This window comes from Podarcis gaigeae (assembly GCF_964106915.1).
Source record: "Podarcis gaigeae genome assembly, chromosome: 3".
In the NCBI taxonomy this organism is placed as follows: Eukaryota; Metazoa; Chordata; class Lepidosauria; order Squamata; family Lacertidae; genus Podarcis; species Podarcis gaigeae.
Window position 1 is genome coordinate 68,122,660 of NC_139680.1, and position 27,916 is coordinate 68,150,575.

General features: G+C 40.0%; 1 protein-coding gene and 2 long non-coding RNA genes across 20 annotated transcripts in view; 2 read left to right on the top strand and 1 right to left on the bottom strand.

The window, feature by feature from the left end:
• ARID1B (AT-rich interaction domain 1B) overlaps nucleotides 1-27,916 on the top strand; it is a 354,961-nt gene that overhangs the window by 102,285 nt on the left and 224,760 nt on the right. For all 18 annotated transcript variants that reach the window (XM_083731947.1, XM_083731959.1, XM_083731961.1 and 15 more), the window contains one exon: nucleotides 4,524-4,634. In XM_083731947.1, coding sequence (XP_083588073.1) covers nucleotides 4,524-4,634 — 111 coding nt within the window. The remainder of the gene's footprint in view (nucleotides 1-4,523; nucleotides 4,635-27,916) is intronic.
• On the bottom strand, nucleotides 6,674-9,720 carry LOC310841669. The gene is made up of 2 exons (XR_014562674.1): nucleotides 8,644-9,720; nucleotides 6,674-6,867 (listed from the first exon to the last, which is right to left on the bottom strand). It is a non-coding gene; the product is annotated as an uncharacterized lncRNA (long non-coding RNA).
• Nucleotides 22,966-26,870, top strand: LOC310841672. The gene is made up of 2 exons (XR_014562677.1): nucleotides 22,966-23,856; nucleotides 25,533-26,870. It is a non-coding gene; the product is annotated as an uncharacterized lncRNA (long non-coding RNA).

The window sequence follows — 27,916 nt, forward strand, 5'->3', positions numbered from 1 at the left end:
CAGTGGTCTAAGAGGGCTCAAGTCTGGTTGGAAGCCAAAGAAGTGTGGGCTGACTATGTCCAGAGGCGAAAGCCATTTGTGGCTGTTGCAGCAGATGCCACAGCAGAGCAAGAGGCTGCTGCACATGCTCAGAACAGGGAACATGATAAAATGGACACTAAAGCTAGATGCATGTTGATGGTATCGATAGACGATTCCCAATTACCTCATGTGGAAAATTTAAGGTCTGCATTTGAAATTTGGGAAGCTCTTAGGCGAATTCACCATAGAGCCACCATAGAGCGTGGGGGAACTAGCAGGCAGAGCTGTAAGGAAGCCTCACAAATGTCTGCTATGGCCAGCAAGTCATGTTTTCGATGTGGCAGCAGGTTTCATTTGATAGCAAAGTGTCCTGAAAAGCAACAGGAATTTCAACAGTCCAAGGTCAGTTTCCGGAGCTACAGGGGAAGACGAAGTGAGAGCTACAAGAATCAACGATCCAGAGGGGGAGCAGGTGCTGATAAGGGACTATCTGCAATGGCAGCACAACAGAGTCTTAAAAGGAGCCAACAAACCTTGAAGTGGGTAATTGACAGTGGAGCCAGTCACAGTTTAGTTCCAGCGACATCTAGTGGCAGCTTGAAGAACTGCAAGACATTGCCAGTTGCAAAAACTGTGACTATAGCAGACAATAGTAAACGAGAGATGAACCTTAAAGGCACAATTTATGTTAATTGTTTGCAAACTAACCTTCCTGTTTTTGTTCTTCCAGGAATGAAGAATGGACTTTTGAGTGTGTCATGCCTGGTAAAAAGTGGTTTTAAGGTTGAGTTTGAAAATGATGTGTGCACCATTTCGAAACAGGGGAAGGAGCTAGTTAAAATTCCCTGTGAGGATGGGCTTTTTGTTTTGGATGAAGAGCAGTTAGCAGCAGGTAGATGTTCAACAGGTGAAGCGCAAGCTAAGTGTGTAAATAAGGCTCCTCATACAGGTTGTGCACATCTACTTCACAGAAGGTTAGCTCATATATGCTTTAAGTATGTAAGCAAGATGCCAGATTTAGCTGAGGAGTGTAACATTAAACCCTGTCCAAATTTTCTGGATTGTTGTGCTTGTAAACATGCTAAGGTTAAGACATGTAACTATCCCAGATCTGATAGAGTAAGCAAGAAACCCTTTGAACTTGTGCACACAGACGTGTGTGGCCCTATGCCAGTCAAATCGCTTGGAGGTGCGAGATTTATGCAAATTTTGGTGGATGATTTTTCAAGGGCTAGTTGGGTTTTCTTTCTGAAAGAAAAATCGCAAGCAGCTTCCATCCTGATGGATTGGATTGAAGAAGTCGAATGTAAATTTGACACCAGGGTGCGTAAAATACAATCAGATCGTGGTGGGGAATATGTGAACCACACGCTGGAGACGTGGTTAAAAAGGAAAGGTATAGTTCATAGACTTACCAATCCCTATTCACCACAGGAGAATGCAGTTGCTGAAAGAAAATTTCGAACATTACAGGAAGCCATTGCTGCTTTGCTGTTTGATTCTGGACTTCCACAGCAGTTTTGGGCTGAGGCTGCACTGTATGCGAATTATACTTTTAACAGAGTGTACAATAGCACAGTAGGCAACACTCCTTACTTCATGCTATTTGGGAAAAAACCAAAAATTGGTCATCTAAGAGTTTTTGGATGTCGTGCTTATGTGCTGGTGCCTAGGGCACAACGTAGGAAAGGCGATCCTAGATCTAAAGAAATGCTTTTCTGTGGTTATCAAGCAAACACAAAAGGTTGGAGATTTGTGAATGTAGAAGGCAATCAAACGAAAATCACAATCAGCAGAAGTGCGGAATTTTGTGAACAGGATGGTTGGAATAAAATTCATGGAAATCCTGACATACTATTTGACGTGGTGAACAGTAACAATGAAACTCAGGCCCCAGGGCAGGTATTAGTTCCAGAACAGGCTGAGGAATTTGAGTCTGAGGACAAGGGTGAGAAATCGTTTAGTTCACCCAAGTCTGTAAAGTCAGAATCTTCTAGCTCTTCTCGTTCACCTGTACAGCAAGAGAGACCTGTAAAGTCAGAATCTTCTAGCTCTAAAAGTTCACCTGTACAGCAAGAGAGTGTAAAGTCAGAACCAGAAAGTTCTTCAACTACTAGGGACAAACAGGTGACGACTAGTGATTCTGGGTCAGAGGGGGAAATTGAAGGAACATCACAGGAACTGTTAAGGCGTTCCAAGCGTGCCAACAAAGGTATACCTCCTGAAAGGTACCAAGCTATTAGTGTTTGGGCTGGTTTGGCAAATTGCGAACCTGAAAGTTTTGAGGAGGTTGAGCAATTACCCCAGGAGGAGGCCAGTAGGTGGCGTGAGGCCATGCAAAAAGAGTTGAATTCTATGAAAGAACTGGGTGTGTTTTCCATCACCAAACTGCCAGAAGGTACCAAGGCAGTAAGTTGTAGGTGGGTGTACAGGATAAAGACAACAGCGATGGGGAAACCAGAGTACAAAGCAAGGCTTGTAGCTCGAGGTTTTACGCAAAGAGAGGGGTTACATTATTCTGAAGTCTATGCGCCCACTTCAAGGAGTGAAACCCTACGGGCACTATTAGCAGTTGCTGCTCAGAAAGGGTTCAAAGTGAATCAATTTGATGTCTCTACAGCTTATCTTCATTCAGACTTGGCTGAAGAGCTCTATATGGAGCTACCGCCAGGATTGAAAGTTGGTAAATCAAATCAGGTATGGAAACTACATAAATCTATTTATGGACTCAAGCAATCTGCTCATAATTGGAATGAGTGTTTGAATGACGTTTTGGTAGGCATTGGTTTTAGCAGGAGCAAGGCTGACAATTGCTTATATTTCAGAGGTTCAGGAGATGCTCAAGAATCTTTGCTTGTTTATGTAGATGACCTGATTTATACTTCAAAGACACAAGAACAAGTAAAAAAACTAGCCAAAGAGTTAAATAAACACTTCAAAGTTAAGAATCTTGGTGATGTAAAGGTCTATCTTGGTGTTCAGATAGATAGGACCAAAAATGGCAGTTTTCTACTGAATCAAAAAGGCAAGATATTGCAAATGTTGAAAAAGTTTGGCATGACAGAGTGTGCAGGTGTTAGAACACCAATGGAAATGGGTTTTGTAAAAGACAATGAGTTCAAGGATAGTGCTGAATTCAAGCGTGCTGAAATCTTTCAGTCAGCTCTGGGAAGCTTACTTCATCTTTCGCAATGGAGTAGACCAGATATTGCTTACGCTGTTAACTTACTCAGCAGAGAAGCTTCAAAACCTAGTGTAAATGCATGGAAAGGAATTCAAAGAGTGTTAAGATATTTACAATACACCAAAGATTTTTGCCTTGAATTATCTGCTGAAGGACAAGCACAGATTACTTGTTGGACAGATAGTGATTGGGCAAATTTAAAGGATAGAAAATCAGTGTCTGGCTGTGTAATAAAATTTGGTAACTCTCTGATTGGGTGGAGATCCAAGAAACAGAACCTGATTGCTTTGTCGTCAACAGAAGCTGAGTTCTGTGCCTTATCTGAGTTATGTAGAGATCTAGAATTTTACAAATGCTTGGCACAAGAGATGTATGAAAAGGCCATCACTCCAATCACTGTATGGGGTGATAATCAACCGTGTCTTAAGTTAGCACAAAATGGGCAGTTTAAAGGTCGTACAAAACATTTGGATATCCGCTTTCAAAATGTTTGTCAAACGGTAAAAGCAGGAATTGTTAAATTAAATTACTGTCCCAGTCATGAAAATCAAGCTGATGGTTTTACAAAACCGCTTGGGTTTCAGCAGCATGAAAACTTTTGTGAAGAAATGGGTCTGAAGTAATTTTGTTTTTGTATTGCCAGCGAGAGGGGGTGTTAGGGTATGAAACCTAAGACGCTGGCAAGTTAGCAATGTCATGTGACTTTAAGTAGTCAAGCTCGTTAAGTTGTTAAGTTGCTCAGTATATAAAGAGTGTTTGTTTTCTCTGCCTGCGGGGGCGTGAAGCAAAAATGTCTGAAAGCTCCGGAGGTGTTTCTGTTATCTGTCTGCAATAAACCTGTCTTTGGAAAGACAGGCTTCCCTGTGTTGTTATTTCTTTGCTGCTGAGACTCTGAAGCCTGTACTGCAACAAGAATCTCTGCACTGGACTTAATTAATACTCTGCAAAGAGAACTGTTGCTGGTTGCGCAGCGGAAGCATTTACTGGACCAGTACACAGACTCTCTTATCCTTCCCCACTCTTCCTGGGCCTGTTCCGCCCCGCCCCCTTGCAGTGCCAAAAATGGTGTGTGCATCAGTGGTCACCCATGTGCCGATCGCACCCAGATGGGGAGTTGCCTGTAAATAGTTATATTTTGAGCCCTGTGGACATGTCTTGGGTGTGGAAAGTGCACCAGAATGTGTGTGTGTGTGTGTGTGTGTGTGTGTGTTTGAATTAGTTAATCCCTCAATGTATAGCTGGTCTTTTCTCTCTTCTTATGAACTTTATGATACCTCCTCTTTTGCATTATTAATATATCAATATCTGTTTTATCCAGGAAATGTCTCAGGAAGCCTATGGATCCAGGTCCCAGCCCCCAATCACCCAAGGCAAGCCTAATCATGAAGAAATGAATCTAATCCAACAAGAGAGGCCATCAAGCTTACCAGTAAGAAATTAGTTGTCATCTGGTAGAAATGTTTCATGTACTGTGTTGAAAATAATATTCTGCAGTGTAGAAATTGTTTCAAATTCTTGCTGTTTGGGGAGTTTTTCAATATCAAATTTGTAATTGAATTTAAACTATAATGAGAAACAAGACAGTAAGGATTTAGCTCATATATTCAGAGTATTCCTTCATTCTCAAAGATAACTGAATAATCCCCATTCATTTTTTGTATTGGATGTTGGATATTTAAGATATACACATTTAACTAGATATGCAAGAATAATATTTCTCCTTGCATATGTTCACATCTGTTGTGCTAAACATTTATCACCAAATTGGTGTCTGAAGGAAGCTGGAGTATACTTAAATATTCCTGCGTTAAAATTGTACCACTTTCTGCAGTGCTTCTTAACTTTAAAAACCAGCATTTATGTAGATGACCTTTCAGTGTTTTAGATGCAACATTTCCAATTATGGAAGATTTGCACAATCATGTTTTCCATTGGATTGTTGCAGATAGCCTGATCATTTAACTTGGTAACATGTCAACTCATCACAGTCAAGCTAATACTGATTGCATGGGGGGCGGTTAAAGAAGTACTTTTATGTGATATTCTTGTCATATTATAATTACCTTATTAACTTAGTTGAGTGAATCTGTTCTTGATTGACAATATGGAAAACATTTTTGGAATGATAATTGGATAATACTTCTTATTTTGTGAATTAGTTAGAAAACAGTGATGATGTTGAACAGTGATGATGTTGAAATTTTGAAAAGGTGATATGCTTAATAATAGCAAATTTTAAGTTGTATCTAAAATGAGTTGTGTTTTTGTGTGTGGCAGCCCTAGAAAAGTTTACTAGAAGGCTTTAGGTGGGTTTTTCGGCTATAAGAACAGCCAACTCCAACTCTTACTTATCTGGTGCTTATGCTGTTGTGCTTGTTGGGGCTGATGGGAGTTGAAGTCCAAAGCATATGGAGAGCACCAAGTTGGGGAACGCTGGGTCACAGTAATTGTTTTCAGAGTAGTGTGGTTTTACGTAGTGGTGGGTTTTGCTGGGTCATTTCATTTTTTGCTAAGAGTCACAGATAAGTTGGGCACAATATTTTGTTTCCATTATTCAACTGCCAGGAACAAAAGTAAAAATTAGCAAAATAGTATCTATTTTCAATTCATTTCTGAACACATTTTTTCATGTATTTTTTAAAAAACAAAGTTTACAAAAGACAAATTGGTTAAAGCTGAACGCTTGCATACTGACCTATATAATTTAATAGGACATATATAGTCTTTAATAGTCTGACTATATATATTTCAGACTGTTAAAAATTTGTTGTGGTTACAGAAAACACAGCTTCTTTCTCTGATTCCATGCAATGTAGCACTTGAGTAATTTGGAATCACCACAGAGCCATTAAAAGAATGCTTTGCAGAGGTTTCACACTTAAAAAATCCTTATTTTACCTGGAAAGCCTTAAGTATTCTACTGAAATTAGCGAGACTTTGATGAGCTGAGTTTGGCCGAATAACACGCTATGTTTCAACCCCAACTATGTTTAATTTCAAAAAGCAAGAAAATAAGAGGGAATGAGTTACATAAAATATTTCTACTTTTGGGACTTTTTGTATGGGCTTTTAGTTTCCCCGTAATAATTAGTAAATAGCTTTTTTTTTTTATTTGTATATGTTTCATGTTTGTCACTTTGTATCACACTTTCTTCAATAATTCTTAGTAATGAATTATTTTTAGGACTAAGCTAATGCAGGGCCTAGTTCATGAAAGCATCATATATTGCAAAAGGGATAATCCTCATCTTGGCAGTTGTTGGAGGGACTGAGAAATGGAGCAAAATGTTCACCAATTAAGAATGAGGGCAGAAAATTTGCCCTCATGCTATAATTAGGTGTCCTGGCATCAGATCTCATATGCTACATGGCATTGTGAGAAAGCCTAATTAAAGCGAGGACAGTCTTTCTGGCCCTTATTCTGATTTAGCTTCATGGGCTCATTGTCAAAAATTACAGGGCCACAAGTTCTGGTCACTACAATTGCTGATCTGGGATCAATATTTCTACCTGTTTGGGATGTGGTTGGGCCCTTGATGAATATGATTTGATGTTTAGGAGTGCCCTTTGACCTGGTCTTGCTAGTAGATGTTCAGCTGATGCTTCATTTAGTGGGGCACTTGTGCTGGGGTTTCTGGGGCTACTGTCTTCATGTCAGGAGCCTGTTTAAATAATATTAGAAAGAATATGATGTATTTGGTTTGAAACTGTCAACAAAAAGTAGATCAGGAACAAAAGCAAAATATTTGAAATTACTTGAAACTGTTAAAATTAATTTAAAAATTATCATTCAATGTTCCAATTTGCTTTAGCTCCTTGATAAATGCAGAAAATCTATGAAACAATATACACAGTGGTACCTCCGGTTGCGAACGGGATCCGTTCCAGAGGTCCGGCTGGATCCCGAGGTTTCCGCAACCTGAGGACCTCTGTTCTGCGCATGCATGCACGGTGAAACCCGGTCCAGTACTTCCAGGTTTGCCTCTTTTGTAACGTGAGGTTTACGTAACCAGAGGGTTACGTAAGCCGAGGTGCTACTGTACAAGTAAAAGAAAAATACACAGGAAATACCAGTATTGCCTACTAAAAAAAGTAGCCACCTTATTTTACCCAAATAGTAATGCATTTTATAATTCATCTTAGCAGGCCAACTTCTTTCTCCGATGTATTTGTGTAAAATAGTGTAGGCAGTAATCCAATGGCAGTTTTGCTTGTGCAAGAAAAGGCGCTATGATTTGTGCCAACTCCTCCTTTCCTCTGCAGCACTCCCCTGTGCTGTATCTAATACTATTTCTAAGAACCCCCCAACTCTAAAGACCAGATTTTTGGGGTACATTGCATGCTTCAGTTGAGAGGACGTGGTGGGAAAGTGACATTCCACAAGCAGAATTCTTCACACGGTTTTTAGGACCCAAGCTACAATGTGGCTCCTGTCGAATCGTGGATATATTCAGCAAACATTTCCATGAATATTGCAGCAATTTCAGGCAAAGATGCTATTATGATCATGGGATTTTCTGCTGGCTATATCACCGATTTAACCTGCTCATACATTATGTTTCCCCACAAAATCACTTACTCAGCTATAGACTGGACTGCATCAATTCTAAGCACTAGAATGCAGAAGTGGGGGAGAAGTGCGCACATGAGCTCAGCTATATCTGATGGAACAAGTAAACTTTGAAAATCACAAAGTAGCTTAGTGGTTCCACCAGATGATTGGCCGCAAACCACCTTTGGGTATGTGCATACTTTTCTGTCACCTATGCATATGTTTGTGTGTGTGTGTTTGTGTAAAAAGTTAAATATACTTTTAACCAGTGCTATTCTTAAAAAATGTTTAGGGGTACAGAGGTACCTCGTGTTACAAACACCTCGGGTTACAAACACTTTGGGTTACAGACTCCGCTAATCTGGAAGTAGTACCTCGGGTTAAGAATTTTACCTCAGAATGAGAACAGAAAGCGCACGCTGGCGGCAGCGGGAGGCCCCATTAGCTAAAGTGATACCTCAGGTCAAGAACAGTTTCAGGTTAAGAATGGACCTCCGGAACAATTTAAGTTTGTAACCAGAGGTACCACTGTACTCTCATTTTCCTACTCATATTGAAATACTGCCCCTCAATGAGGCCAAACTTAGATTCACAAAATGCTTAGGGGTATGCGTACCCCTGCGTCCTCCCAGAAAAAAGCACTGCTTCTTACTAAAGGCAAAGGAACCCCTGACCGTTAGGTCCAGTCGCGGACGACTCTGGGGTTGCGGCACTCATCTTGTTTTATTGGCCGAGGGAGCTGTCGTACAGCTTCCAGATCATGTGGCCAGCATGACTAAGCTGAAGTACATCTAACTGAAGCAACCCCTTCTTATTCCCCTGCCTACCCATGCCTCCATTCCATCCCTTAATCCTGCATTTATTTTAGATTGCAGACCTGACATACCTGTTTTCTGTAAAGTGCTCTGTGTGTGTGTGTCTTTGTGTCTGTGAAGATATGTAAGTCTCCTGCCATTTGTACCATCCGCTCCTTGGAAGTCTCGCCCTGTTTTTCCTCAAGGTTTCTCTCTGAATTTCAGGGGACAGTTTAATTTATTTCCTTCAGCGGAGAACCAAACTCATTTAATAATATAAACACAAGATACTACCTTATAATGGTGAACTAAGTAATATGCACTGTTTTACTTGGATACTTAAAGAATTGACCCACATTCAAAACAGTCTAGGTCAAACTGTGTCCAGATAACTGAAGAATAAAAGGAATAATAATTTACTATGATGTTGGACAAGCCATTAAGATTAGCTAATAAAAGTATGGTTTGTTTGTAGCCATTTGTTTCCAGCCCACATTAGAAATTCATCTGCTTTGAATTTAACAGGAACATTTGTGCCAGGATTTTTATATACAATGTGTGAAGGAAATGGAACAACTAGTGAACTGTCTAGCTGTGCTTGCTTGCAACACAAACCTTTAGAAAACCTCTCTGAAGGGTGAGAGAGCATTCAACTTTATGAACGTACAAATGGTTTATACTTTTGACATCTTTTTGAGAAATGTGTTTTTAAAATAAATCAGTACAGTACAGTACTGATCAAAATGCATTAGACATCTCTTTGCTTTTTAATGTATATTTATTCATTGGTTATTTAAGAAAAATGGCCCCAAGAAGTATATTATGCTGAGAACCCATTTAACGTACAATATTATCTTTATTCCAAAAGTATAATTATTTTGACATAATTTGAAAAAGAAGTTATCTAACAGTACAATTACTAACTGCCCCCAAGATCAGTATTGTAAAACAGATGTTCAAAAAACTACCCTGAAAGAGACATATTTAAGTATCCCAAGGTGATATTCAAATACCACAGATTTAAACTTAACAATACAGCGCAAAAGAGCCTGATTTTCAAGGTTTGCTAACAAAACAAGAAGGAATGCACACCCTTAGTAATAGTTAGATATTTCAAAATAACTATTATATTAAAATAAAAAAACTTTGTCACGGTGAGATGTGGCTGAGGATGGCAGTCCTTTAGATGAAGTTATTTTTAAAATGGTACTATGGTATCAGGACAGGAAAATTTTCAGTAAGCAAAAGCTTTTGAGCTTGACTTGGTTTATTTTGTTAGCCAAATGATTACTCCCGCAGGTCAATGAAGAAACAAAACAAACACCTATTAAAAATTCTAGTACTGTTTACGGATGTTATTGCTGATTTGCAGAAAGGTCAGCAAGCTAGCTCTTGATAATGGAAGTTAAATGCAACCTGCAACTGATACACGAATGGCGCCTGGGTACCAATCACACCCCTGGTTATTTACTTCTGTTCCTTTCTTGAGCTGAAAATAACTATTTGGCAATATGGTAAATTAAAAAAAAGAGGAAACTTTTGATGGTGTAATTTTTGTGACTGAAATTTTCACATTGTTTTTGCTCAGTGTGGAATGAATGGTGTTTATCCCCCTTTCATTTTGCTTGCTCCAGCAATGTTGTAAAATAACTGAATGATCTGGTTTTCCTTTGTTTGGGTCAAGAAATTTTAGCTGAAAATTGTTACTCTGTGAAAGAAGATTATTGACTCAACAAGCCTTCAATTTTCACTGAATAACACTCCCACCCTCTAGCTTCAGGAACATATTGTGCATCCATTCTATTTTAAAGTACAGACTGTAATTTAAGACTGAGGCACTTTGATGCCCCACTGAACTTTGTTTAAGCCTGGAATAAAAGAGGGGGAAAGCTTTAAGCTCCAAAGAAAGTGACTAAGCTTTCCCAAGTGATTTTCTTAGCTACTATACTATAGATTAAGAAAAAGTTAGAAAAAAATTAACTTTTATTTTAGCTTAAGTTTCACAAATAAGGCATGTGTGGGAGCATATTATCATAGGAGAATCTATTGAAGGCAGGTAATTTAAAATCATAACTGTAATGGATTTCTAGAGACAAGACATTGCTATATGCTTCCTGGAAAGGCTGGTCATGGAATCGACTAAAAACAAAATGATCCTGGGCTGCCCAAGAGGTGATGCACAATGCTATCAATTTCAACTTGTATATAAGTGGAAAGTCACACAGAAAGTCCATCAAGATCGCATTTAATTTCAAGGGAGAACTTTTCTAAAACAGGGTATGGTTTTTAAAAAAAAGAATTTTGAAAGGAAAAATCATGTAGGTTATATCTTTTTGAGATACTTGTGGTGGGATTCAATTAATGAGTCCCATCCTCGGAAGTTTTGCTCAAGGACTTCTGCTGGTGCAATAGGGCTTTGCTCCCTATTCTTCCCCCAAAATTGTCTCTGGAAGGGGTCAGGAGAATTCCCAGAACAGTGGGTGTGGGGAGGAGAGGGGGAATCATTCCATCTGGTAAGCCAAATGCTTGCCCTGAGGATATCCTTAGTGTGACATTTAATTCCTCTTTTGGAGGTTACTAAAAAACACAATAATAAAAGCTCTGGTAGAATATACACCACAAATTAGGAAATATACCAAAAAGGATGCCAGCGTGGTTAACGAACACATCAAGGAAGCTATAAAAAGCAGGAAAGCTTCCTATAAAATCTGAAATCTTGCTGAGAGGCTAACAAAACCAAGCACGAACTCTGGCTACTGATTATGAGGTAGGCAAACAAAGACTTAAAGAAGCATGTTTCAAAAATAACATTATTAATATATTACTACAAAATAGTGGAACTGTCCTTAAATAATTACAAATAGAGAAGACAGCAGGACCATTAGATGACTAGGAGATGGAAGGAATGCTAAAAGATGCTAGAGAGATTGCAGAGCAGTGGAGTGAATTATTTTCATTTGTCTGTGCAGTGGAAGATGTAGGACAGATAACCAACAAGTGAACCACTTTTTCCAGGGAGAGCATCTGAAGATCTTAGTCAAACTGACATGACAAGAGCTAAAGTTCTAGAGCTGGGAAGCAATAAAAGTTAACAAATCACCGTGGCCAGATGGCATACATTCAAGTAGTTCTTTCAACTAGTTGTTGCAACTAAAATCAAACTCCTTTCTGATCTTCCAATAAATAGTAAAGTGAATAGGGAAAGATCTATATATCCAAAAAGAGTTACAGTAGGATTAGGGAAGCTGCAGTCCTCTAGATGTCTAGATGTCCCACCATCCTTGACCATTGCTAATGCTGGCTGGGACTGATAGGAACTAGAGCCCAAGAACATCTGGAGGACCACAGGTTCCCCATCACTAACTTGAGGGATAAGAAGCTTTGTCCTTTTGCTGATCGATAAAGAACAGGAAGCAGAATGCAGGAGTAAATGCAATGGAAGTAATTAATCAGTGGAGTTCTCCCAAGGATCTGTTTTGCGTCCTGTACTATTAACTTGCTCATAAATTGTCTGCTGTCAGTGGTGAGCAGTGATGTGGCCAGGTTTGAGAGATGAGACCAAATGATCCAGGCTGGTGAAAACCTTAAGCAGACAACAAAGAGATCCATTTTTTCCAGACTCAGCAAATGAGCAACCAAGTGACAAATGTGGCTTAGTATGAGTAATACACATTGAGGCAAAAAAATAATAATCCAAATTTTGCATGTATACTGATGAGGTCTAAATCAATTAGTGTGTAGCTAGGAAGGAGATACTGAGGCTTTGCTTTATCAGGGCTCTTTCCATGTGCAGTTAACCAATCGTTGGAACGCATCCAATCCAAATTTCTGCGCAAAATCCTGGGGCTGCCAAATTATGTGCCATATGCAGCCATGTGTCTGGAAACTGGACAAGGGCTGCTGGAAACCAAAGTGTGGCTCACCACTATAAAATTCTGGCTCCGCCTACATTTCATATCTGATCCGTTTTCTTTAACTTTCCACATGCTGGCAGAATCCCACCACTCCAAATGACTAGTTTGCCTTGAGAGCAAAATCAGAACCTATCACTCGAGTCTCTGCTTGTGCTCCAACAATTGGAAACATTCCAGACAATCAAGTGCAGAATCCTAGAGATTGAATTCCAAACCCGCTGCAGTGCAGCCAATAAAACCTGTTCCCCATTGGGGTTAAGAATTCCACCTTTGTTTGGCCACTTCATATTTACACCAGCTTTATGATCCCCACCTACACAGAGCTCTTTCCGTTGCAAGATTTAACGTCTTACCATCTGCAGTTTTGCAAGGTAGATTCTCAAAAATCTCATACTCTGAAAGCCACTGCCCTTGTGGCACGAAACAGGTCGAATCCATCACACATGTTTTATTTTATTGCCCGTTTTTTCAAAAATATATGATAAATATTTGGCCCCCTTATTGAAGGAGGGGATTTATCAAACTGAGTGTTTTATCTGCTGAACAATTGTAGTAATTACGTTGTGGAGAATGTGGCAAGATTTTTGAGCAACACTATGAGATTGCGTCCCCATAGATCCTAAGAGGCATTTTTGTATCTCACGACGTCTGGACAGTTTTATCCTAGAGTATCTCCTACTACTTTTCGTTAACTGAGTTGTGTTCTGATCCATGTATATAATGCACTTTTTCTATGCAAAGAAAGGAGATTGATTGATATATTTTCTGAAAAAGCATGTCTGATAATAATTGAAACATGTTTAAACTAAACATAGCCAGTTTGCATAGCCCACAGCCTTTGCATTATAGAATTTATATCTGACTGGGGGAGCAGAATATTGAGGATTTCTGTTGGACCCTGTAAGGACACTAAGCAAAATCACATTCTTGAAAACTAAATGTCCGTATTTTCTGTGCTGTTTGTTGTACAGTTTAAATATTCGTAATTTTCACACTGTGACTTTAATCTTAGATTTAAAAAGTAGGCTTTAACTCAGTGTATTTAGTAGAGACTCCTTGATTCAGTTTTCAGGGATCATGAATATTGTCATTAACATGTATGTTTTATTACATTTAGATATAATTTAAGTCGTTATTTTACAGGATTGTTTTTCCATTAAAAATCTATTTTAAAATGATATCCATTTTTAAAAATGTTTTAAAAGCATTTATTTTTATCCAGCATGACCTATTGCAGCGATGCCACAACTTTTGACATAAGAAAAATTAATATTGGTTCTGAAACATTTAATTAAATATCTCTTCTTACTCATATTTATACATTCGAAAACAATCATACTGTCTTCCTTCATGTTTCAATATATTCTTCTTAATCTGTTAAATATAGTGTGGTGCAATATATTTCATTAGCTTACAAAATATGGACATTAGTGCTTAACTATTCTCTTTATGTGCTAAATTAGGTTTATGCTTTCAGGCTTTGAAATGTGAGAAGTTTGCACCTTTCAGATTTAACCTCTCTGATCTATTTTTTGTTGTTGCACTACATCACATAAAAGTGCTAGGCATTGTTCAGTGACTAAAATCTAAAACAGGCCCTGCTTGTGGATTTACACTTATGTTCACTTTTTGCCTAAAAATAACTTGGCTAGTAAAGGGTGTGTTTCAATTTTAAGCCTGTACTTTTGTCATCTTAGATTCCCAGTGCTTCCAGTTGCAGACATGAGATGGGTTGTAACTGCATGCACATGATTAGTATTTAACCCAGAATCTCAAGTTTGTATTTAGATGCTTGGTTATTTACTCACAACAAACTACAGTTCTGCATAAAGGTGTTTATTCTTGTTACTCCATGTCTTGCCAGTGCATGGGCTCTTGTGTAATTACTCTTAACACTGTCCGTTCAGCACCCCAACCCTTGACTATAGCTTCTTTGATTCATAGAGCTGACTTATTCTCTGGATGCGGCCTGAGATTGTATTTGATCCAGCAGGTCAGAGGTCCTATATATACCATTTCAAGCATGGCTTGGTTCCCAACCACTCTTCCATAATGGAGACTTGTTAGAAAGGGTATCCAGGTGCGCTAAGATGAAACAGCAAGGTCTTGGGGAAGCAGGGTATACTGCAGTCTTGGTGAGCAGGCTCAACCTGCTTAAGAGTGGGAAACCTCTTCACACAGTGGTGCCACAATAAAACTGTTGGCACATTTGCATAAGCAGGGTCTGCTTTCAGATTGGATGGGAAACTACGTGTTGAGATTCCTCCGGGGGGGGGGGGGGTTTGGACTAAAAGACCCTTGTGGTCCCTTCCATCTCCAGTTCCATGAATCTGTGATTCTATCATTTTATTGTATGGCAAGGAGCTGTATCAGTCGCCGCCACCCCACCCCCGTCCCTTGCGTCTTCGGCAAGGAGGTATATTGGCATCTCTGAAGCCAGGAGAGACCATGGACCAGAAACTCCAAAAGTTTGCTTTTTGTCGCCTTTCGTGCTCCACCAATGACTTCCTCTGCAGCCATTGGGGCTGAGTCTGCTCTGCTGCTCCCCTCCCCCTCCCACTCTATCACCAGTCTGTCTTCCTGCCTCCATTTGCTGCTTTCGCTTTTGTCTCCTTCCTGCTTTCCTTCCTTTTTCTTCCTCCTGCAAGTGGCTTCCGTAGGGCTGCTGTGACGGTCCACCCCAGTGACCGGATTCCTCCACTGAGATGTCCAGAGGAGTCTGCACCCCTCACCCTGCCACCCAGAGCAGCGTAGGAGTGGCCAGAGGAACACACATATGGATGAGCAGGATCTTAAACACTCTGAGCCAGAGTGGAGAGGCACGATCTTTTCAGCCCCCTGAGGTCCTTGGAGACTGCATCTCCTGCCCCTGTGGATCCTGCCACCCAAGGTGGTCACCTCACATTGCCTCCTGGGTGAGCAAGCCCTGGAGTAGACGTTGAAATCGCCCTCAAGGGATTGTGGTTGGGTTGATAGAAGGAATCTGATTTATTTTGGTTGGTGGGCGTGAACATTTGTAGTCTCTTTTTCCTGTGCTATTTTAGTGTGCTCTGCTGTTAGGATTGCAGTGAAACAGCTAGGAAATTTGTTTTAGATTTTAACAAATTACAAAGAGGCTACTATTTGAGACTCAATAAATATGTGTATCTTTATTCTTTGATGACTGGTTCATTAGATGACCAGTGCTTTGAAACACCTTTCAGTCAATGCTCACACGCACGCGCGCACACGCGCACACACACACACACACGTTTGTGTGTGTGTGTGTGTGTGTGTGTGTGTGTATAAAAGCACTAATTGGAGGTGTTTAGTAGGTCTCTGAGAACAGCAGATCCCATGGTTTCTCTCAATGGAATGAGTTGAAGGACGATACAAGTTATTTTTATTTTTGTCTAGGAAGGAAATATAAAGGAGGGCAATACTACTTGCTGTGTAATTTTCCCATTCTTTTGATTTCTCGTGAGATTCTTTCTAGATCATTGCAGTCTCCAGTGCAGTCAACTCTGTGAGTGTACTTTACCAAGAAGAAAAAAAATCCCCCTTCCAGTTGATGAATATTGTGGTACAGTCCACCTCATAACCTTCCTGGATATTTTTATAATTTATCATCAGCTGACACAGCCTGGGTAGAATATTCTTACCACTCCCTCTGGCTGCTGGAAGTCTGAAATTACATCTTTGTCTTTGAAGTCAGGCACACTGTTAACGTTGCTATAGAGACAAGGCGGGTAATGGCCTCCACAGAGAGGAGATTGGTATTTAGCGTTTGAATGCTGCTGTACACAAGGCCTTGATTTTTAGAGTGGTTACTGAACTATCCCCTTTTAGTAAATGTTTAAAAATTACATTTTTACACGGTCTTACCAGATTAATAGTCATGGTTTATTTCATTTTAACTGCAAGGATAAAAGCATTATTCCATTAAATGGGGTGCTTTTTCCCCTCCTTTGGTTTATGCATTATTAACACAAGCTTTCTTGTTTTGCTTGTAACATTTTATAGGCTTTTTCAAACATGCAGTCTGATTTGCTCTGCTGCTCTTTTATTTTCAGAGCTTAACTCTTTCTGCTCACAATCGTTCCCCTAGGAATGGAGGAGTCCATCTTTGAACAGAATCAGGATGCTTTTGAAAATGTATTTAAAACTTAACTGTAGTTTGATTTTGAAACAACTATGGAAAAAGGTGTCCATGAGTCTTATTTTTTGGCCTTGAACCTCCTCTAGTGCTAATGAAACCTACATTCTGTCTCTGACTTCTGTAGAAGCTGGGATTGAAGTCAGTCTGCATTTTGTCTCTTGGCTTTACATCTGTATTACATCTGTCTGTCTTTTCTCCTTGGAGAACTTGACCATTGCAATTCAGTTTTAATAAATGTAATATGTAAATTATATACTTCATTTAATTAATTTATTAGATTTATATACTGCCCTTCATCATAAATAAAAATATCAAGACAAGACTTGTTCTGTAGATATTTTTCTCTGACCACATTGCAAACTGTTGGGTGGTAAGAGAAGGAAGAAGGTTGCAAAACACATCCATCTGGCAGGCATCAATTTCCTTTACTATAGTTTTTCTTTGCTCTATTGAAAAAAAGTAAAGTCTCCTAAATTAAGATGGCTAAGAATATTCTAAACCCTTGCATAATACTTATGTGTGTGTATTGTTCAGTGTTGTTTAGAGACCGGCAGTGCTAAATTCAGTGCAACAAGTATTTCAAAGAAGTAGGTACAGAAACTAAGTGGCTGCAAACTTTGCTTTTTATTATTATTAATAAACCATAATAAAAACACTCTAGGGGGAATTGCAATACAGACTTCAACATTCTATGATATATTTTTTATCATGCTGTCCCTGCACAGGCTTGCAGGCCCTAAGACTTCACAGGAAGTGAGACTGGGACATAGATTCATTTCACATTAAACAAAGACAACCAAAATTAGCTAAGTTTAACATCTTACATGTAAGTTTAACATCTTACATTACATGAGCTTCTGATTTCTCTTAACTTGTAATGTGTGACAGTTATCTACTACATTTGTATCCTACTCTTCTTCCAAGGACCTCAGAGTGGCAGACATGAATCATAACCTCCTAGAGACCTTTTAAGATTGACTTTCCTGGAAGATAATAACATGTCCAAGGTCTTCTTTCATAATATTGGCTTTCACAGGTGAATGGAACACCTTGCAGTTCCAACTGTCCCTCCATTCCTCCATCCATTAGCAACTTATTCTTAAGCAGAAGAAGGAAGTACCAGGCCAGTGGAAGGAACTGAGAGACAGTTGGAAGGAGAGTCTTTACATATGTCAGAAACATAAAGAACCACGTGGAGTCTTCTCACCACGCAAGGGCTCTTGTGTAAGCTGGTTCATGGTTTAGAAGAGGCTTGAACCATGATATCCCTGGCCCAAAGCCAGCACTCCATCCACTACCTCCTGCTGGCTGAGAATGCCTCTTCTTGGTTGCCGCTCACCCTCTCCACATGAATATATTATAGGAACTCTTCAGTGAGCCCATGGTTACAGTTGTGTTCAGTTTCCTTCGTAAAGCAAATTACGAATTTTCAAGTTAAACCACATTCATGACTACTTCACAGACAAGAACCTCTTTCAGAAAACCTTTCTTTAAAGCCATCTGATGGAGCCCTTATCAAATGTTATTTTCCTCCCCTCCTTCTTTCTCCTTTTCTCTCTCCCCCCCCCATCCCTTTTATTTGTTCTCTGCCTTGCCTTTGTTCTCTGCCTTTGCTTACACCTCCTTTAGCAACCACCTAAAGAATGCTTGGGAGGCCATCCACATACTTTGGCAACTGTGGGAATAACCCATGACTTCCAGATTGTAAGAGGGTCCATGGTAGAATGGAACTTTCTGCACAATAAGCACACGCAGCCAACACCTAATTTCCCGTATTCAGTATGTGCTCAACAATGCACACACACATCATGCCAAACCTGGCAGTGACCCAAAAATGTCCCAAAGGTGGCAGAACCGGGGGGGGGGGGGTGTGTGTTTGTAGGCTTTTTCAATGGTGTTTCAAATATACGCAATCTCACTTAAATGTGTGGTGCCTTGGAACGTAACTCCCACGTAAATGGGGGATTGACTGTATATCATTTCTCTTTCTAGTTTAAGTTCTCATTGTAGGAATTTGGGGACAAAATGACATGGTTTCTGTAATATCAGTACACTTTTTGCTGTACTGGACAAAGACAATTGAATACTTAGCATAACTTGGTTAGGCTGTCATTAGGTATAGCAGAACTCCCAGAGTACCCTCCCAACTATCTTAAAAACAGTAGTCAATAAAAGCATATGAGAGAATAATATTCTATCTATGGTGTTCTGCACATCTATTTTCTTGGAGTAAAATGGATAAAATACCAGTAGACCAGCAAAACATTAACAGGATGGGAGTCCAGATGGTGTTTCCATGCATAATCCATATCCAGGCAGCACTAAAATCTTGTCTGTACTGAGGATTAGTCCCAGTTTTGAGCTCTGGTAGCCAGCAGAATCTCTTGCCACAGTCTGTTGCGAAACCTTAGTGAATGAAAGCCACATTTTGCTCTTGTGAATTTTAGCTCTTTTCCATGCTTGTTTAAGTTTTCAGCAATTGCTGCTCACAAATTGTAGAAATTGGAGCTAATGCTAAACTAGTTATATGCAATAAAACACTAAACAGTCATACGTACTGTGTATTCTGATTAGCGGCAGCTGTCCAAGGTCTCAAGCAGTAATTTTTCCCAGTCTTGCTACTTGAGATCTCTGAACTGGCTGTGCTAGGGATTCAATCTAGGACCTTCTGTGTGCAAAGTGTTTGATCTGGCAGTATGTTAAAGATGAACCAATAATGGGAAAGGTTACGGCTATGTTGCTGCAAATTTAAACCATCTTGTAAGTGTTCCTGATAGATGAGTTGCTTCAGTGACAACATACAACCCAAGAGACAAAGATACATTCCCCAGGCTCCTATTGTGCTGTTACACAAATTTTAAGACCTTTTCTCTAGTTGTCTGTTTTTCATTGTTATATAAATGCTTCAGCTTCAATTTATTTTTGTATAAATGAGCCTCATTATACAAGTTGCTGCTTAAGTTTCCATTGAAACCAAGTGTATAAGGTATGTTTGGGTTTTGAAAATGGCCAAAACATCAAGTTCAGCAGAAGAAATAATTTATTATGGCACCAATTTGACCAGATATGGACTCCCAGAATGTAGCCACTTTTTTGAGGTCCTGCCATGACTCTAGCAATGTGCACCCCCTCTAACAAGTTGGGGGATGAGTGGAACTGATATGGGCTAGTCTGGCTGATGTTAATGGATCAGTTTTGCAGAATTCTTCTATTTCAGCAGGCATTTTAAATAAGTTTTCTGTTTGTATAATTAATTTTAATTTACTTTATTCACAATACGCTTTTAAAAATGTTTATATGCATGCAGAATCGGTGGTTAAGTGGTGTTTAAATAGTTGAAATAAATATTTTGAATTATGCTATTCACATTTGTATTTGCACGTTCAGAGCCCATGAGCTGTGTTATATGAATCAATTGTGCATGAACTGATTGGAAGAGGCAATTTGCTCAGCATCTCACAATGACAAAGCACACATTTAGTCGCCTTTAGAATCTCCCCAGATGACCTTGCACTTCAGTATTCAGATCTGTTTATCTTTTATGCCTGTCCTTCTCTATATATATCATTGGCTGATGTCTTCTGATGTCATAGTGTGATGTTTTACATGCAGAGGTGTTATGACTTCTCGGGTTGCCATTGCTTTACCTGCTTATATAATTGCACAGAATCTGGATAGTCCTGAGCCCAGGCATGTAAGTGCAAAGGATGACTTGGGAGATCTTAAAATTGGCATTATTATATCCATGAAAAACCTTAGTTAAACTGCACTTCTTAAGTATGGTTTGGACATCCATGGTTAATGAAATCAGGTTGAGTAGTTTTCAGAACCTTTTAATGGAGAAAAATGGAAATATATAATGATTTTAAGGTATTAATGCATTTGGTTATGTTATTTACATAATAATTTTGAGGTTTACTATAGGCATCAAAGGGACCTTTTAATGTATCTTGATGTAATCAGAAATCTATTTCATTAAATGCTGATTTAAAAACAACAACACCAAATATAGCATATAATAAATGCTTGGTTTCAAAATCAAAATTTCACTAATATTGCTGGTCTTCTTTTTGGTCTTTATTTTGGTGCTTATTTTAACAAAAGCATTTAAAGTCTGTCATCTGTTTTTCTTTTGAGTGTCAATTTCCATGGCAGGACTGTAGTAAAATTATGTAGGCTTTATTTAGTAGAGTGAAGGGAGTTAGAACATTGATATCTCTTCCTTTTATGTTTGGCTTGGTTTTATGTATCAAAAAAGCAGCTGTCTCTAGGAGAAAACCTCAAATTAGGATGAAGTGGGTAAGCAGTTAGAATTCAGCAGCAGCTTTGTGCAAAGTGAGTCTAGTGCATAATAATTTTACACTGGGAGAGGTATGACTGGGTTCTGTGAATAATTTGATTACTAAAATGCATTTACTCTTAGGTTCTGTTTTAAATGTTTTTTTATTTGGTCATTCAGAATTTTTTTTGAAAGAGATACTACACAACAGTCCTGCTTTTTAAAAAGACTTGTTAAGCTTCTTTCCAACACTTTTTTTTTATCCTGTGGAACATATACCCTTTGGCAAATGTGATTTGTTGCTGGGTATTGTATGAAACAGCAGTGTGTTACACAATGACTAAACAATATAAAGTGATATTTTAAATCTCTTCCCACCCCTCGCATTTCAAAGTGTCCAAAATTCCTATTTTCTTATCATGAATAAGGCCACAGCTTGGAATAAGTTCTATGTTTTCTTCTTCCAGTAGTGTAGCTTCAAAGGCATGGCATAAAAATTTCCAAGTGCATTCAGTCTGGTCATAACAGTAGTATTTTGCAACTTTCATAATCTGTTTTATTTCTAATCTGTTTCCGAAGGTGCAGTTGAATTTCTATAGGAATCAATTTTACTTTTAATTACTAAAGTGTTTTTTTGAAGAGCAACTTCCAGCAGCATTCTGTGGAACTTTCTTGGTTTTAGCACTTAAATGAGGCTTCTTCTTTCGGGAGACAACAGAGAAAGCTGTTTTGAAAATTACCAGCCCCCTACTTGGGAACTTTTATCTTTTAAAAGAGCTGACAAAATCTGAAGTTCTAGTCAAGGCAGCCTTGCAGGGGAGCATTGTATGCACAGCAGGACTTCTGAGACCCTTGTTTATGAAAACAGCCCTTTGCACTGCCTTTGAAATTCCAGGGGTCTTCAGAAATGATGCTGCTGTTGAAGGATTTGTTGTTGGGGCGGGGAGAAATGAGAAATCCTCGTGTGCAAATACACATGCAAGAAACTTACTGTATCAGGCCCTGAGCCTAAGTATTTTTTGTAGTAATTAACAGTACTATGGGTAGTTGCACATAAATGAAGCTGTAGGCTTAGTTGCCAGGTTTATGACTATGATAGGGAGATTGTTAATTACATTCATTTAAAATATGTAGATTGTCTGTGGCTGTCCGGGTTATGATGCATTACTGATGTGGCTTGTAGTCCTGTTCAAGTTGTTCTTCCTTGCTCTAAGCTTTTCTTCCAAATGTGTACATTTTATGTGATTGAATGAGATTCAGTTGCAAACTAGATATAGTATAGCTTTGACGTATTTTTTTTTTAATTAAAAACATGAAAGTTAAAGTTGCTTAGAAACCTGAAGTAGAAGACAAATGTTGGGAATCATTCATAATCGTGGCAAACTGAACACATTTAATGCTGCTGAATTGTCTGTGGATGTTAATGAAATGGTGTGTAAACTCAAGACCCTTGGGGAACTTCTAAAAATGTTTATAAGTCACACTAAAGCTGCAGTCCTGTGCCCACTTAGTCCCAAGTAATTCCCACTGAAATTAGTGGGATTTACTTCCAGGAAAATGTAGCTAGAGTTTTGCTCTACATCCTTGTTATATAATCTAAAATATAGATAGTGACTTGTTTAGCTTTCTCTATGATTGGTTAAAAAGAATAAAAATTGTAAGCTTTTGTAAATATGAATGCTACCATTCATTATTGTAAACAGAGTTCCAGCTTTGAATTATTACTGATTAACAACATTTATTATTATGGCAAGTAGTATTACCACTAAGAGTAAACATAAAGGGTGGAGGTGAGCAGCATTACAACATTAGCTTTTAAGACTTCAGTGACAATGAATTCTCGTTTTCACCACTTTAAAAAAATAAATCTTGGTCTGATTTGTGTTTGTTTGCTTTTGACTGGTCAATTTTGAATATTAGATATAACAAGGCTTTACACTTAAGTTTTCACAAAAAGCCTGCTAAAGCCAGTAGCATTGGACTTTCTGATTACATTTACTTTGCTAACTCCCAATGGCCTTTTTCGATTAGTGGGAGGTGTTGCACCCCACCCCCTCTGATGATTCGTATATTTTTGCTTGACATATTTTGTGTTTGTCTACATTTTAAAAAAATAAACATTCCAGTTGAAAACGGAATTCAGTAAACCTGTTTCCCTGCCTGTAGGAGGCTTACTGGGAAACTCGTATTAGAACCTAAAAGGTTACCTGTCGGTCGGAGGAAGGAAACAGAGATCAACCACAGTCAAGTCAGAGCAATGTGGCTATTAAGCCTGATGTTTATTACTGCTGTTGCAACAGGGTGCTCACCTACCCCACACAGGAGGAAGGAGGAACCCAGAACAATGGTGTGTAAGCCCTTATATGTTTTGAACTTGCCCACCCTGTAGCTCAAGACCACCTCCAAAAAACATGATACATACATCACAGAAGGAGGTGGGCTACAGCAGAAACGCATCACAGGGGGCCGGTCTACAACAGAAATCCTGTCTGGCAGGATACTGATAATGGTCACATGATTGCTTTACCTGGGCAGCCTAGCCATTCCTTTTGAGATTCTAAATACTTATTTCCTGAATCCAGGTCACAGGCTCACCCTGTTCATACACAATATGCCCTTAAGACAGGATTTGTGAGCAAAGAGACAGTGGGGAGGTTTTCCCATTTCCTTCCTCACTGCAGAGACTATTTGAGGCGGCTGGAAGAGTCAAAATGGCTTCAGAATTGCTCTCCTGTACTATTTCAGACACGTGGTTTATATACTTGCGTTTGTGTTTGCCTTGTACATTTATGAACATATGATTTATATATATATGTGAGACCTTATAACACAATCTAGCATAATTTCAAAGTGAAAACGAAGTTATTTCTTCTCCTTCTAAGAGCTTGGATTCTGAGATGCCTTCTACATATGCTGGGCTCCTTTTATTTACAGAAGGGCCTTTGATACAGAGGAGACTGTTGCCTAGTACAGTGTTTCCCAACCTTTTTTGGGCAAAGGCACACTTGTTTCATGAAAAAAATCTCGAGGCACACCACCATTAGAAAATGTTTAAAAAATTAACTCTGTGCCTATATTGACTATATATAAAGTAACTCTCTTTAATAAGAATCAAATAAACACAAAGATAGTATTTTATAATTACTTTATTATGAAATAGTAAGTAAACAGAAATATGAAAAATTATAAAATACTTTATTCAGTGCGCAACCTGGGCCTGTTTGGCTGAACACAAAGCTGATATTCTGGCTGGAATCGAAGAAAGACACACACGTAGCTCTTCGTCAACAGCTCTCAGTCTCTCTCTGTATTTAGTTTTTATAGCAATCATGCTTGAAATGCCCAACTCACAGAGATATGTAGTGGAAAATGGGAGCAATGTCAAAATAGATTTGTTTGCCAGAAGGGGGAACTCCTTGGCAGTTTCCAACCAAAAACTATCCAAAGGTAGATCAGCAAATCTTAGCTTGAAACCACGATTTTGTCTCAGTTCAGTTAGTTCCTCCTGCTCCTGTAAAGTCATGTCCTTTCCACCAACTGATGCTGAGCTATAAGGGTCCCTAACCCAGTCAAGGCATTCAGTGGAGACTGAAGAGAAATAAAATGACAACTTCCCCTCGAGAGTTTTTAAATGTTTACCTATTATCTCACACAGTGCAGCAGTGTGAACACCTTGCCATTGCTTGGTGAGTGTGAACATTTCAAGATTGCCACTTTCCACGTGTTTGGAAACTCGCCTTGGGAGCAAGAGCCTTTTGTCTGCTTCGCCTTCTCCTCAGCCACACCTGAGGAGGCAGCTTACAAAAAGCAGCAGCAACAAAGAGGCCCAAGGGGTGCTTCGTCTCTCTCCCCCCCCCGCCATTGCGACCCCACCCCACCCCAACCAGCTTCACCTGAGGGAAAGGATGAGAAGGGGGTGGCGGGCTGTGTGGAAAAGAACCCCCCCCCCGGCCAACACAATCCCCTCACACGTTATCCTAGTTTCCTTCCGACGCCCACCAAGCCCCCTTAGCAACAGTGTGGGGGGGGGAGAGGCAGCGAGGCGGCAGCGGGAAACGGCAAACCAACCCCGCCTCATTTTTCTCCACAGGCTGGCGAGGGGCCTGCCCCGCCGCGCTGCGGATCCCAGCTACCCGCCCCCCCCCGGCTACTCTCGCCATGTCGCCGCCGCCGCCGCCACCTCAGAGCCGCCCGGCCTTTATGGGGGAGGGAACGCGAACCAACGGGGTTTTTATAGCTACCTCAGCTCGAGTGTGCCGTGTGCATCTCCCTCTCTCCGCTCGGTACCAAAAACCGCCGGCGCGCGCGGGGTGCCGCCTCCTCCTCCCACTCCGCAGTGCTGCTGCTGCTGCTGCTGCTGCTCCTCCTGCGGGTGAGCTTGGCTTGGGCTTTCAAGCTTTTACTACTTTACTACTGCCGCCGCTGCGCTGCGGCCTCGCGCGCTCTTACGGCCATTCACCAAAGCCTCTTACGCCGGGCTCCGACCTCCCCGCACCGCGCCGAAAACGGTTTTCTCCTGCTCCTCCTCCTCCTGCGCCTCTCGACGCCCGACTCGCCCGCCTCCCTCCCACGGCACAGCAGGCAACGTCTCGCGGCACACTAGTGTGCCGCGGAACACCGGTTGGGAAACACTGGCCTAGTAGAAAGAAGGGAGAAGGCATTTTCACTGTTTCCCTGACAGCCCCCTGTGATGATACCTGCACTGTTGAAGAGGATTCCGCCAACACTCCAGAGCAAATTTTCAGGAAGAGGGGGAGTCATAGCAGCTGCACAAGAATGGGTAAACTGGCAAAACATTCCTATTCCCTGCTTTCCATCGGTGGAAGGAGTTCCGCTCACAGCTTCTTGGGATGCAAGCCAGTATCTTATTTTATTCATAATAGAAATGCAGTGATGAGAACAGAAGGCAAGATCTGAAGTGTGGTAGAAAAACAATTGTATACAGGTTTGCAAGGTGCTGCGTTCTGTTTAGTTCTTGCTGTAATCCCACAGCTCTATAAGCAACTTCCCCAATTAAAGAAGAGAAAGGAGAGCGGGGAGAGAATCTGTATTTTGCTAGTCTTGTGCATCATCCACTTGTTTTAGTACTGATAAAGTTTCACTCATCTCAGTAGGTCAAGCTGATACCAGTTTGACTTTAAAGGGCTTAATTTTGGCAGGATCACATCCATTGGTTTAAAGGGCTAGGAATCAGCTTATATGTTTTATGTAATATTTAAAGTGTTCATAATAAAACAGTTAATAACTAACAGTATCCGTTTTCTTATTTATAGAGTGATACGTTTCTCACAGTATCCAATATCCCCTATGGGCCTATAACAAAGAATCAGCTGCTTAACGGTGTAAATGCAGTATAGACACTTGTTAGTGTTGGCTGCCAAGGATAGAAAATATTTTTTATCTCTATCTATCTATCTATCTATCTGCAGTTCTTGCTTTTAAAAACAGAGCACAGTCCACTATGTGTTGGGGAGGGAATCCCCCTAGGGCTCAATTAACCCCTTTTGCTTCCCTCCCTCCTCCCGTCTGTTCATAACCAGGCACACACACAGTAACACACAGCGTCATTACCATTCCCCACATTTATTTATTTAAAACCTTTATATGCCACCCATCGTCAAAATTTATTCCAGGGCCGTAAAGAACAATATCACATGATACTTTGAGCCGCCTCTTCTCCCCAAGATGTACATTATCAAATAATGCAAATGTTTCCTCTGGTTGCCCCGAAGACATTTCTTTGCTAGTATCTAGCCCTGTTTATGTGTTAGTCTTCAGTCAATTCAAATTGTGTGGGGAAGAGAGCAGGCCATGCACACCAACCCACCCTCTGCCATTGCGCCTGCTATCAGTACTGCCCCCACACTATCCATTCCTTGGGGAAATGTCTGCAGAGGGGAAACCTGTCAAACCATTTTCTGTGACCAACTACTCTGCAAACACAAGTTAATAGGTCTCTCTTCATCTTCACATACATTTAAAATAAAATTTAAAAAGCAACAAGTTCTTTTTCAGCACCCGTGTTTACAGCTATCTATGCTTGTTTCACTACATGAGATGGTGGAAAGCACAATCATACACATATCGCTGTATTGTAGCTTATAGAAAATTAAGATGGTATATAAAACCCACATATGAGGTGGCTTTCAACGAAATAGTTGCACTAGCGCAAGCATCAGACCACCTCAACAGAATTCCCCCCCTCCTCCACTTGCCCACTCCAGTTCTGCTTTAGAGGGTTGGGGAAACCTCCAAAACAGATTTGGGGAGCACAGGGTGAGATTATTCTGTTGTGCAGCACTGATGGAACGATCTACATAAAGTGATGTTGAATACAACCCATAGATTATGCATGCTTCTGTCTCTTTATTAAACTTTCACTATATCTTTAATCTTATCAAAGACAGGCTGTGCATTTTGGAGGGCACATCAGAGGACTCTTGAATAAAACAGCTTTCCACGCGCCACCCTCTTGTTTTGTTTCCATAAACTCTTCCCTCAAAGGGAAACAGTCACTGATTCTGCATGCTCCCTTGCATATTTGTAGAATACGGTATTTCTTAATATGTGATGCTGTGTTGCCATGGACTCAGCTGCATGGTTTATTAACTCATGTTGTGATCTTTGACTCTCCAACCTTGTGTATGTACAGCCTGCATTTGGTGTGACACCAGGGGCATGTGTGTGGCTCTGATGGGTGCCATACGTCTGCTGAATCAGCCTTTTCTCTTCCTCAAGATTAGAAAAGCAGGTGTTAAGTCTCATTTTGAGAATTTATTGTTATCTGCCAGTGGCGCTTTAGAGACTGCTTTGCTTACCCACCAAATAGCCAAATGCAGGCTAATAGCATGTTCAGGCCATTGAAGCCTAAAATCCTTCTAATTCCTTCCCCTAATGAATAATCCCCCATTTCTGTATGCGCTTAGACTGCGGAAGATCTAATTATGAGATACCTGGTGTAAGAAAAATTTAGAGCTGAAAATTAGAAAAAAGAATTTTTAAATAGTTGATAGATTTGTATTTGCACAGTGGTT